The following is a 13,401-nucleotide window of genomic DNA, read 5'->3' on the forward strand; positions in this document are numbered from 1 at the left end:
CTGCTGGCACTCTGAACTGTGAGTCGTCTCTTAGATGACAGTGGAATCAAAATTGGAGGTGAGCCATCCATGCCCCATCACCCCTGGGTACTTCTACACTGGCCACATCCTGGCCCCAAAGAGAACTGCTCTGTTCCTTCTTCTGAAAACAGCCTTCAATACTCCCTTCCGCGGAAAACCAACTTCCTTTGGGGCTGACTCTCTATTTCAATACTCACGTTCCTTTTCTGTACTTCTACCAACACCCAGACCTATGGCCCATCTTCTGCTTCTCCTGATTAAACCAGACCCACCTTTCAGGAACTGCTCAGATCTTAAATGCCTTGTGGCACCTTGCCAACCAGAACTCATCTCTGTATCCAGATAAGAGGGAGTTCAAAGTAGAATCAAAGGAAGCAGTGAAAAGCAACAACACTTAGAAGAAGATTTAAGAAGCTAAATTTTAAAAAGCAACATAAAACAGTCCTCAGTGTACATAAAAATGAATTCACGAAAGAGCTTTACCAGTCTCGTTGTTTTCCGGCGGAGATTCATACTCTGAGCGGTCCAGAGCCGACGTGCTCACAGCTGGTCGGTCCGGCTCCTGCAAATCCGACAGCGCCACACTCTCATGACCTTTGTCACCATCACCATCGGCATCCAATCCTGGAATCAGGAATATTACCCCGAAGGGCAGGATTAGAAGAATAAATTTCTCTTAAAACAAAACAAGCAAAACAAAGGCTTAACAGTTGCAGTTACTTGAGTTTTTTTAACTTGATTGTGACAGATCTCTTGGCTCTTAAATACAGTAACAAACCAGGACACAAATCTTAATTGGTAATTTCTTAAAGGCGGGTTAAATGGGAACAAAGACCAAGCCTTGAGGGCAAGGGCCCTCCTCAGCACCAGCAGGCTCCGGACTCACCCTCCTGGCCGCAGGCTGTGCAAGGCCCAGCCGGCTCCTCCCAGCTTGCACTCACACCGCCATCCGCCGCACTGCCCGCTTCCAAACGCAGCACGGGGGTCCCCCACACTTTAGCATTAGGGTTTAGCTCTGAAACCTTGGCTGTCGGTACCTAGGGGAAAACGCAACACACACATTTGTATCCCAATTCTAAAAAAACACAATTTTACTCGTTAATTTAGAGCTGAAACGCCTCTACATGAGAGAATTACACGTGCAAAGTAACAAAAGTTGAGGCACTGAGCTGGGCCTCATTCACCATCAGGTTCCTCATTTCCTACTAAGTGCAGGCTCTCGAGAAACTACAAATGAAAGACGAGGTCCCCAACTTCATGAAGATTCAATAAATAACTGGGGATCCAACTGTCATCTCTGTTCTAGACAACCCCACGCAATTCACAGATTTACAGAGACGAACAGAATGTAGATGGATAAAGTTCATACGTCACAGACCTCACTACCGTCCCTCGGCATTTACATGTCTTCGGTCTGTTTTTTCTTTTGTTTTAACCCCTGCCCGTCTCTCTCCTAGTCCAATGCCGCTGTAAAGCCTGGGTGCCGAGCAGACTCTCCACCGTGCAAGCACACACATCCAGCTTTCCCACATTACTGTATTCAAGCCACCAAACTGGCCCCCTGAGCTCGTGTACACACTGCATGCTCTCTAAGGTCCTACCCCTAACCCGGGTCTCCCCCGCCGGTGGCACCCGAGCAGCTAACTGCACCGAGCGTTCCCAACACAGACCCACGTGGTCCTAGGAGCGCGGCGCCCGGAGGCAACACACTCGCAGCCACTGCGGTGCTCCTCTTGCTACAACACGTCTGTCTGGCCCACGAGCCCACATAAACTCCTGTATGTCCCTTTGGTTGGCCACTGTATCGCTCATATCTGGCAGCCCTGACCTCAGGACAGACATGCCTGAGAAATACGCTGAGGAACGAATGTGTCATACGCAACAACACACAATTTGCATGTTCCACTATCCAAGGAATTGTGCAAAGTCTTAGGCCACAACTGAAGGGAAACCTATCCTTATGTCATTTACTACTCCTTAAGCAGTAGAAGCTCAAATCCAAATCAAGTGTTAGGAACTTAGCACAACTTTAAGCAGTTAACCAGTATTCAAGCGATCCTCTTGAGTGACAAGGGACGAAAGAATGGAGACGTGTGATCAGGAGCAGATGACAGGAAGACTACCTCTGAGTCTGCTAGATGCCAGGTGCACTCTATGCACCTTCCTGGGCTTCATCGCGACAACCCTGACGGTCTCACAAGTAGGAGACCAAGGCAGACAGAGGTGAAGCAACCTGCTCACAAAGAGAGTAAGCAGAAGACCGTCCTAACCCCGGCAAAAACGGAACACTGTCAAGAGTTTATTACCGTCTTGTAATTCACATGAAGAACAGCCTGCCCCCGTTGTATGTGAGGCGTGGGGCTTCTCCCGCGGTCACGTGGGACTCTCAGTGCCTGTCGACAACTCACGCTTCACCTGCCTGGCTACCTGTCTTGCTTCTCCACTGAAAATTCAGGGCCAAGCAGTGGTTATTAAAACCAAACGTGAGCTGACCTTAACAGCTGCGTCCTGAGGCGACTTCACATAAATGACCAACACCACTCTTTCCGAGTACAGCATCCACAAATCCTGACGCTCTAAAGAAACTCAACCCCCCAACGCTAGGCTCCATAAAGCAAACCTACTGATTCACACACCTGTGTGTTCTGGACAGGAGAAAGCACGGCCCCACCGATGGCCTCCCGAGTAGGGAGTGAGGGTAACTAGGATCAGAGAAGGGAAAAGGATTGGGGATAAAGTATAAAGTAGGTGACACGGTCGGGGAGGAAAGCGGCCAACCCTTCATCTCAAATTAGCACCGCCCGCTCTTCGATCGGCCGCCGAACCGTCACTCGGAGCAGCCCACTGGCTCCTGAAGTGTCTGCCCCTCTGCTTCTTCCACCCGCAAACTGGACCCGGATGAGAAAGACGTGCACCTGGGCACAGAGACAAGACGGTCCGAAGAGAAAGCCCACGTTAAATGTACTCGAACTAGGAGCCCACCCAGACACACGTCACAGCTGAAGAGCCGCTTTGGAGCAAGACACACGGACCTCACAGGAAGGGCAGGCGGCCCCAGGGTCCGCGTGGGCACCACACTGGACCCCGGCACGTGGACCCCAGCAGCTGACCGGCAAGCATGCCCGCTTTCGTAAACAATCGTGTGTGTATCACTCAAAGGCCGAATTTTCTAGTGTTTTGCCTCCACAATTCAAGAAGTGAGCAATTACTTGCACGTAACTCTTTCTGGCAAAACTCCCAAATGTGGGAATGGAAAGGAAAGAGAGAGGGTTAATGGTTAATTCCCTAAGTTGTGGAATTTATTATTTTTTTTTAGGCTTATTTTTAGCCTATTATTATTTTTAATAAATTATTAAATTTATTCTTATTTTCACATCATTGGCATTAACATTTGAACCACATCTATCTCCTTACTATCATCAATCATTTTTCTTGCCTAATGCAACAAAAATCACTAATAATAAACTAGTATCAAGAAGACAAGTAACAAATGTTGGCGAGGATGTGGAGAAAGGGGAACCTCATGCGCTGTCGGAGGGAATGTAAAACGTGCAGCCGCCCTGGAGAACAGTCTGGAGGTTCCTCAAACAACTGAAAATAGAAACACCAAATGATCTAGCAATCCCACTTCTGGAGATTTACCCTGAGGAAAACAGAAATACTAATTTGAAGAAAATACAGGCACCCATGTTCACTGCAGTATTATTTACAGTGGCCAAGATATGGAAGCAACCCAAGTGTCTCCTGATAGATGAACAGATGAAGAGGTTGTGTGTGTGTGTGTGTTGTGTACATACACAGCGTAAAGGGACTCTAACACCCTGCCATCTGTGACAACATGGATGCACACAGAGAGCATTATGCTAAGTGATATAAGTCAGACAAAGATAAATACCATATGACCTCACTCATATGTGGAATCTAAGAACAAACAAAGAGACCGAGCTCACAGAACAAATTGGTGGCTGCCAGAGGTGGGGATGGGGGTTGGGAAAATGGGTGAACTGTTTTTTGTCTCAGTTTAAATAAGCTGAATCTATAAATAAATATACGTAATATATACTTATTTATTTTATAAATAATTCTACAAATATTATAAATTATAAGTTATAAGTATTTTATAAATAATATATATTGATAAATAAATATAAATGAGATTTGCTGTTAGAAATACGCCTCTCAATTATGCATGTCCAAAAAGACCGCTTTAAGGGCAAGAGTAACTTCATGTTTGTTCAATGTTTGCACGTAGTACAGACTGTCTGAAAAGACACTCATATTAGCTGCCCGTTACAGCAGCTTCTATGAAGCTTCTTCTAATTGAGCAGGGCCTGCCTGGGCACTGTGGTCGGAAAGCCCTCGCAGGTGCTTCCAACTGACAGGAGACAGATTTCAGAGCCAGGTAAAGCAGCAAATTTGACCTGCCTCGTGCAGGTACCATACAAAAGTAAGAGAAAGCATAGGTTTTGAGTCTTCTATACTGTCCAAGTGCGGCCTTTCAGAAATGACGTTAAAATTCAACGGGCAGATGTCTACCCTGCACCAGTCAGGCGGTGTGAGGAAGGACAGAGGCCGCACAGGCCCAGGTGCACACACAAAACATCCACACACAGAAGGGGGGCTGTACCAAGCTGCGACTGATGGCCAGCAGCGCTGGGTTCAGTGCTGACAAGAGCTGATGCACAAACTCTGGCTTAAATACACTGAACAGTAAACTGAGTCACGCTCTCCAGTTTGAAAATGGTTAAGCTGATGCTACAGTAACTCATATCCTCATATGAACATTCAAATGACTGCTCATTGCTTAAAAAAAAACAACAAACTCAGTGACAGTTAAAAGCAATCAAAACAAAACGCTAGCATTTCCCAACACCATAATAAAAACTGCTAAAACATACTTACTAAATGTCCGCCTCTATTCTGCCATCCCCAAATTGCAGCGTCTTCTGCCACTGGTAGCTGATATGGGGGCTTCTCCATCCAGAACAAAGCGACCTCTAAGTCTGGCGGCTTCCTGTGCAGACACTCATCAGGCATCTGTTCCTCTTCTAAAGCGTCTTTCCCAACTGCACGAGCCCACGGACAGCCCTCTGGATAGCTGGTGCAGCCGTCAGCCAGTCCTCTGGAAAACGTCTGACTCGCAAACCCTCCCACTGGGTAACAGGTGAGTCCGCTCGAAAACTGGGAGTACCATCCCTCTGGGAAGCCCTGCAACCCTCCTCTTGCGAGACTTCCAGGTATCGTCACGGCGTCTTCTGTGAGTGACAGAACGTGGTCCCCACAGTGTGGTGCCACCATTTCTGCACCGCCACCTGGGATGGCGGGAATGACCTGTAGCGCCTGGCGAGGAGGGTCTGTGGATCTGTCCACGTGGGCAGGATCAACACCGGTCACACAGGAATATCCCTCAAGAGTCTCACCTAACTCCATTTCTCCAAAAGTCACCTGAGGGCTTCCCACAAAAGCCACTCCGCTGCTAAATCCAGGGCCATCAAACGTGGGCTCGGCACCTCTTAGCTGCAGACAGGGTGCGTGCATGCTTGTCCCGCGCCTGTCGAGGCTGCCCGTCTCCCCTCCCTTACCTGCTAGCGCTGGCCTGCTTGTCCCCGACGTGCTGCTACCCGAGGTGTCAGAACCTTCCTCCGCCGACTCTGAGAAACCCTGCTCCGGTCCTGGTCCCGCATTTTCACCGCTGTTAGCAGAGTCCTTCTCTTCTACTTGTGACCTCTGCTCACCCGAACTTGAACTCTGGTGTAGAGGTGGCACAAGATCAAGAACTTCATGTCCGTGGTCCTTCACTCTGCAGGCTTCATCACTTGCTTCTCCGTGGCTGGTTCTGGCACCAGGGCGCTCTGTTCTGTCGGACCTACTATGAGCCCGTGTGTCCTGATTCGGTGTTGCCCTGCGTGCTGCTGTACTGGTGTCCCAGTTAAAGGTGGCTTTCCAGTCTGACTTTGCCTTTCCTCCGCCGTTCTCACTGGTCTCTCTGAGACTGGCTTTCAGGGACTCTCTGCTGGCACCTGCTAATCTTTGCTGGTCACTCTCTGCACTCTTCACACACATTTCATCTTCTGTTTTAAAATTCCGGCCAGTTTCACTTTCCTCTTCAGTGCAGGCGAAAACAAACGCGGAGGAGACAGAGTTACTCTTAAGACATCTGGAGCCATCAAGAGCCTTCCCATCCGGGGGCACTTCCCGCGAGCTTCTGAGGGCCGGGGCGCCCATTCTTTGGAATACTCGCTCTGTGTTTGTGTCGGGCGGCGCACCAGTTAAATCACAGATACGTGCTTCGGCCTTGCCAGGCCCGGGATCCACACGCGGGTCTACCGGATGTGAAGATCTCCGTTCAAAAGCCCTCTGTCCACGACCCTCATCTGCAAAAATGCTCATTTTATCCTTATCCCGAGAAGATGAACAACTCTCAATCTGCAAAGACAATTCTTTATCTGCAAGCTGCATGCTCCCACGTTTCAGGCTGCAGCCAGCCCATCGCTGCCTCTCGACCATCGCTGGACCCGGGGAGTGTTCTGGTCCAGGATCACCAGGTCTCTCAGGGGCTACTTCCTGGAAACTGGCATGAACGGGAAGACACTCATTTCCGAAGCTCAGGGGAGGAAAACACCTGTGTGAACTTAGGTCAACCCTACCTAGACGTGTGGAGAAGAGACTGTCTGGTCTGCCAGCATCGGAGCTGAAGTAATCGTTGCCTTTTAGCAGTCTGACAGAATTATTTTCTCCTTCCTTTTCAGAGTTTACACCCCGACCTCCACGGGCTGCTACAGCCCCAGATCCCCCACTTCCTGCAAGCAAATCGGCATGTGAACCTCGCGTCGGACTCACTAGTTCCTGACTCCACTCCTCGCTCTCTCCGGGGATGGCGTGCACGCGTCCTAGCGAGCCAGTGTGTGTGTCACTACTAAACTCAGTGAGCACGCCCACTTGACGTGAGGCGCTGCTCTCGGTGTAATCGTTAGGGAACCCGGGGCAAGCATGTGCCCTTAAAGACACGGTCAGAAGTTCACGACCAGGGCGAGTACTTCCCTTAAAGGCTTCCTTCATTCCCCCCGGACCTGGCAGGCCCCATGGGGCCAGCTCTCCCCGCGGTGCGTCTAACCGCCCTGGGCCCCGCACAGCTTTCTCTGGAGGCCGGGACCCCCTGCGAGTCCCCTCTGCGGGGACAGCTGACCAACCGTCTTCTACCACAGCTGCTCCACATGCGGGGGCTCCTGGCTCGGCGGCAGCGTCCAGGCAGGCGGGATCTACGACACAAATGCTGTAAAACTCGCTCCCTCCCCAATCCCTGTGTGCCTTGTGACTGACACGCACACGGTCTTCGCCCTTCATCTCCCTACCTGCCCAGCGTGGACGGGCGGCACCACTGCCGATTTCAACGGCCACCACTCCTCTCCCCTCTGGCACCGGGTCGGGCTGGGCGGCCGGGGAAGGGCCCAGACGGCTCCGGTCGGAGGGCAGCAGGGCACCAAAAGGACACTCGTCCCCTTTGGAGCAAACACCTTCAGAGAAGCCCAGGTCGCTGACAGCGCCCGCACGGTGGGCACCCGAGACACCGTCCCGGCCCTGCTCGACAGCAACAGTTTCTGAATTCTTGTCACTCCCGCGTGAGCGTCCGCACCGAGTGCGGGGTGGGGACCCCGGGGAGGAAGCAGAGCCCACCGAGCGCCCCCGCAGACCCCGCAGACCGGGCCCGTGGGGCTTCTCCCCTTCAAGGGCATCAAATAATGAGGACAGAGCTGTGCTCCTCTGGCTCTCCGGCTCTGCCTCCTCCACAGATTTCTGCAACAGGCCGGCTTTTTCCCCGTCATTGTCGCCACCGAGTTCCCTGCTGAAGCAACAACCCATGTCCGAAAGCTCGCACGCTCGCATAACACGCCCGGCCTTCTCGCAGCCTCCACAGGCGCGTCTCGGGGAACCTGCTCTGGTTTCCGCCGGAGGCCAACACCCAGATCCCAAAATAGCCCCTTGCGCGACAGTCACATGCCCCTGCCACTCAAATCCAAAATCCTAAGTGCCACAGGCCCTGCCCAGCAGCCAGCCTCCTCCACGCACTAAAAGCCAAACAACACGTGGATTCCAAAGATTCAGACTCAGAAAAGCAACAAATAATTTTCACATTATTTTTCCCATTCTCATAAACTCAATTAAAAAAATGCTATAATTGTTATACGAGCCAGAACAAGGCACTTCAGACTCCTGCCTTTTCCAGTGTTTCCACATTCTCTGAATTCTGTATCAGGGGATGTGGCAGCCACAGAGGCTGGCATGCATGCTCCCCAAAGAGTGCTCTTTAGGGTGTACAGGCAGTAGAGTTGCACCTCATTCTCTGCCTCTGAGCCTGAGGTCTGTGGGCGTGGAGGAGATTCGCACACGAGAGGCACAAGGTTGGAGCTGGAGCGGTGTCCTTAGGGATGCACGGTGCAGTGTTTTTGGTGAAAGACACATTGTCTCGGATTTGCTTTAAAACACCCCAGCAAGTAAAGAAACACATACCTACAATTTTTATAAAGCATGTGTGTGTGTGCACGTGTGCATGTGTGTGTGGAGGGAAGGAAGAGGTAGCAAAATGAGAGGGGGGAAACTGTTCAAGTTCACAATGGGCACACATGGTTCACTTAATTATTCTTACTTGCACAGAGCTCTAAACATTCTCCTTAAGAGAAAGGAAAGAGCGAGGCACCTGGGTGGCTCAATTAAGCATCTGACTCCGGTTCAGGTCTTGATCTCCCAATTCACGAATTTGAGCCTCGCATCAGGCTCTCTGCTGCTAGCGCAGAGCCTGCTTCAGATCCTGTCTGTCCCCTTCACACACGCTCGCTCTCTCTCAAGACTAAACATTTAAAAAAGAGAGAGGGAGAAAGGAAAGAGCAAGAGAAAAAGAGGAAAAAAAGAAAACCAACACCCACCAGGCCAGGACCAGGACCAGGAAGTCCCTCAAAAGTTCCCAAAGCCCCTCCTGATTGAGGTATCTGCCCAGGTGTGAAGCGGTTTGTGTCACTACACGTGTAAGCTTTGGCAAGTAATCTGATCTCGGCCTGTTTTCCCACTTGTAAAACGGGACCAAAAGCAATACCTATTTTAAAGAGCTGCCGTGAAGACAGTAAGTAAAATACTCGGAATGGAACCCTAACAAATTCTGGCCCCAGCCCACATCTACAGTCTCCTCTTTCTCTGCGATGCCACCCTCCTTACCTTCTCTCTCTCTTCCAGAGAACTCACCCAACCAGCCCCAGCATGGCCCGTCTTTCCTCGAACCATCCATCACGGCCCCCACTCCTGTTTCCCAATCTCACCATCCTTCCTAAGGCCAGCCCTCCCAACTACGCAAGATGACCGCTTCCCGTCCCCACACGCTGGCCGCTCTTTATGCCTCTAGGAAAGCATTCTAACACAAGTCTTGGTGCCTGTAACATCAGCCACCTCAAACCAGGGTCTGTGGTGGCTGATGCAACCACAAAATTTTATTATTTTTTTTTAAAGTAATCTCTACCTTCAACGTGGAGCTCGAACTCACAACCCTGAGATTAAGTGTCGCATGTTCTACCAACTGAGCCTGCCAGGCGCCCCCTAATACATTCTTCTTATTTTTTAATATTACAAATACAAAATTTTAAAGATATGCTCACGTGTGCACATAAGGTTAGTAGCACACTGGCACTGTGTGACAATACTTAAATTGACCTACTCTACCAGAAAGAGAGTTGGATTTAAAATGTTACAAATTCATTCATGCCTGGTGAGAGCCAAGTAACTCCAGGTATGCCCCAGACACAAACTGGCAAAAGCTATGGGAAAGTCGTTCGCACGGCATTCAGCAGCTCAGGCTGTGGTAAATTCAAAGGAACCCTGGGTAAGCAGACCACAAGTACCCGGTGAAGCAGCTTTAGTTCCAGCAAAACATCACTTGCCACACTAAATGAACATCATAAATTTGCATTTTACTGGTTTGGGCAATTAAGTTTTATATTTGGTAAAAATTACATGCATTAAGAGTTTATCGGTAGTTCTATATATTATTAGAAAAACAATTTAACAACAACCTAGAAAAAATTCTCATTTAAAAGGTTACAAAAAGTCAAGCAAAATGGTGAACTAAGAAGCTCAAAGCTTCTAAACTCCCCTACAGAAATATCAAGAAAACAACCAGAAGCTTCTAAACCAACTCTATAGGGAGCTCTGAAAAAAATCACAGGTTTATGGCAACTAAGCAAACACACAGCAAGAAAAAACTCTCCATGGGGCGTCTGGGTGCTCAGTCGGTTAAACGTCCTACTCCGGATCTCAGGGTCATGAGTTCAAGCCCTGCACTGAACAAGGAAGGAAGGAAGGAGGAAGGAAGGAAGGAAGGAAGGAAGGAAGGAAGGAAGGAAGGAAGGGAGGGAGGGAGGGAGGGAGGGAGGGAGGAAGAAAGGAAGGAGAAAAAGAGAGAGAGAGAGAGAGAGAGAGAGAGAGAGAGAGAGAGAGAGAATGCTCTCCTCCACATGGTAGGCATTTCTGTGGCATGGAGTGGTCTTGGTCTAGGGGGCTCCAGACCCCACCCCGCCGGAACTCTGCAGAGGGAACAGAGTAAAACCTTATCTGCAAATTAGTGTGTACATGTGTTCAATCCTAGCTGGAGTTTTCCCTGCCTCACATAACTCAGAACACAAATGGGAAGTGGCAGGCAATGCTCATAAAAGCTGTAAGGCAGCTTCAAAATCACACCCCCCTGGGGCAAGGGGTTACCGGTGGAGACACAACCAGAAACCACGTGAAGCTCAAAAAGACTAGGGTGCAACTCTTTGGGAAATCAGGGCAATCAAAAGCAGCCATGTACATGGGAAATTCTGAAAGCCATGCCCAGTCAAGACATACGCTCAAAAAAAGTCCTGAGAAGACCTTAGGCTTTCACCTCAGGTTGATCCCTAGTCTCCAACCAAGCTGAACTACTCAGTGACGAACTGTCTCAGAACAGAGGCAGTATGAAGACTGGGAAGGGTAACTGTATTCTCTCTCTTGTTTTGGAGGGGGAAGAAGGTGTCTGGTCTGTTTCAGTTCATGGTATTAAAGGAAATCTGTCAAAATATTAGCTGAACACAAGTTAAAGGAACAGAGACTTCAGCGAACACATATAGTCTCTCCAAATTAGTTTGGAAAAGTCTCAAAACAGTGAGACGTCATACACATTATAAATAAAATCAGGAGTGCCTGGGTGGCTCAGTCAGTTAGGCGTTTGGCTTCAGCTCAGGTCATGATCTCGCAGTTCGTTGGTCTGGGCCCCACATCAGGCTCTGTGCTGACAGCTCAGAGCCTAGAATCTGCTTTGGAATCTATGTCTCTCTCTCTCTCTCTCTCTCTCTCTGTGTGTGTGTGTGTGTGTGTGTGTGTGTGTGTGTCTCACCTGCTTGTGCTGTCTCTGTCTCTCAAAAATAAACATTTAAAAATAAATAAAATCAAACACCCAATTCTCAGCAAGAACAACAAAAAATCACAAGGCATGCAAAGAAACAGGAAAACATGGCTCATTCAAAGGAACAGAATTCACTGTCCCTGAGAAAGCTCAGACAAGGGATTTATTCCACAAAGACTTTAAAACAATCATCTTGGGGTGCCTGGGTGGCTCAGTTGGTTAAGTGTTGGACTTCAGCTCAGGTCATGATCTCACAGTCAGTGAGTTTAAGCCCCATGTCGGGCGCTGTGGCTGACAGCTCAGAGCCTGGAGCCTGCTTTGTATTCTTTGCCTCCCTCTCTCTCTTTCTCAAAAATAACAAACATTAAAACATTTTTTTCAAAAAAAACAACAATCATCTTAAGGGCGCCTGGGTGGCTCAGTCAGTTGAGCATCTGATTCTTGATTTCGGCTCAGGCCATGATACCAGGGTCCTAAGATCAAGCCCCATGTTGGGCTCCACACTGCTCATGAAGCCTGCTGAAGATTCTCTCTTTCATCTCTCTCTGCCCCTCACCCACTCACACACACAAGCATGCTCTCCCACTCTCTAAATATTTAAAGCAAGCAAATAAAAACATAATCATCTTAAATATGCCCAAAGAGCTGAGGAAAAACACGGACAAGGAACTAAAGTTAACCAATAAGACAATATAGGAACAAAACAGGAGTATCAACAGAGAGAGATTAAAAAAAAAAAAAAAAAAAAAAAAAAAGCAAACAAATATTCTGGAGCTGAACGGTACAATCACTGAACTGAAAAATTCACTAGAGGGGTTCAACAGCAGACTTGGCAAAAGAATCAACAAATCTGAACAGGGGACAAACGGAATTATCTAAAGGAGCAAAAGAAAAAAGAGGAAATGAGTGGAGCCTGAAGGATTTATGAGACACCAACCAGAGGTCCAACACACGTACTGTGGGGGCCCCATGGTGGGGGCAAGAGAGGAAGGGCAAGAGAGCATTTGAAGGAACAGTGGCCAAAACTTCCCAAATTTGATGAAGTACAGGAATTTACAAATCCCAAATCTCAACAAACATAAAGCAGAATAAACCCAAAGAGACCCGTACCAAGACACATTACAATCACACTGTCAAAACACAAAGAATCTTTAAAGCAGCAAGAAAAAACTCCTTGTCAAGTACAAGAGGTCCTCAATAAGAATGTTAGCCAATTTAGCACGAGAAACCTTGCAGGAAGAAAGGCAGTGGGTGATCAAGTGCGGACAGAAAACACTGTCCATTGAGAAGTCCTTATCCAGCAAAACTCCTCAAAACCGAAGAAGAAATTAAGACATTCCCAGATAAACAAAAGTTGAAGTAGTTTGTTCACAGCAGGTCTGCCCTGGAGGAAAAGCCAAAGGAGTCCTTCGGGCTGCAGTGAAAACACAGGACACAGGAACTGGAGATTCTAGAAGACGCAGAGCTCTCTGGTGAAGGAGAAACAAGAACAGGCACAAGAGCCAGGATCACTGCCATTTTGCCTTACAGCTTCACTTTTTATTTTCTTCAGGATTAAAACTATCAATCGATATTGTTGGGCATAGTGACAAAGATGAAATGTGTGGTACCAGTAACATAAGGGAGGGAGAGAACTTGACAGAAGTAGTTTCTGTGTGCTATTGAGGTTAAGGAGAAATCAATTTAAACTAGACAGTTGTAACTTTTGATGTTATATGTAATCCCTATGGTAAGCAGAAAGATATATAGATGATACATATAAAGGTAAGTTTGTAGAATAAATGACTAAACTGTCAATTATGCCATGTTGATGCTAATGAAACTTTTCAATTTAAGTAAAGTATGCCTTGCAAAGTATCAATGAAGTACGTTACACAGTTCATGTCCTTATGTGTCTTAAAACTCCCAAGAGCAAACACATTAAAAAAAATTTTTAATAACATGAAGAATAACTTCTTAAAATATAATCAAATACA

At 48.2% G+C, this 13,401-nt stretch overlaps 1 protein-coding gene across 3 annotated transcripts in view; it reads right to left on the reverse strand.

The window, feature by feature from the left end:
* Nucleotides 1-13,401, reverse strand: part of LARP4B (La ribonucleoprotein 4B) — a 106,501-nt gene that overhangs the window by 51,381 nt on the left and 41,719 nt on the right. For 2 of the 3 annotated variants that reach the window (XM_042990915.1, XM_042990916.1), the window contains 2 exons: nucleotides 908-1,058; nucleotides 505-645 (listed from right to left, as the gene is read on the reverse strand). In XM_042990915.1, coding sequence (XP_042846849.1) covers nucleotides 505-645; nucleotides 908-1,058 — 292 coding nt within the window. The remainder of the gene's footprint in view (nucleotides 1-504; nucleotides 646-907; nucleotides 1,059-13,401) is intronic. The other variant, XM_042990917.1, reaches the window with a different exon arrangement.

The sequence above is a fragment of the Panthera tigris genome, chromosome B4 (genome assembly GCF_018350195.1).
Source record: "Panthera tigris isolate Pti1 chromosome B4, P.tigris_Pti1_mat1.1, whole genome shotgun sequence".
Lineage (NCBI taxonomy): Eukaryota > Metazoa > Chordata > Mammalia > Carnivora > Felidae > Panthera > Panthera tigris.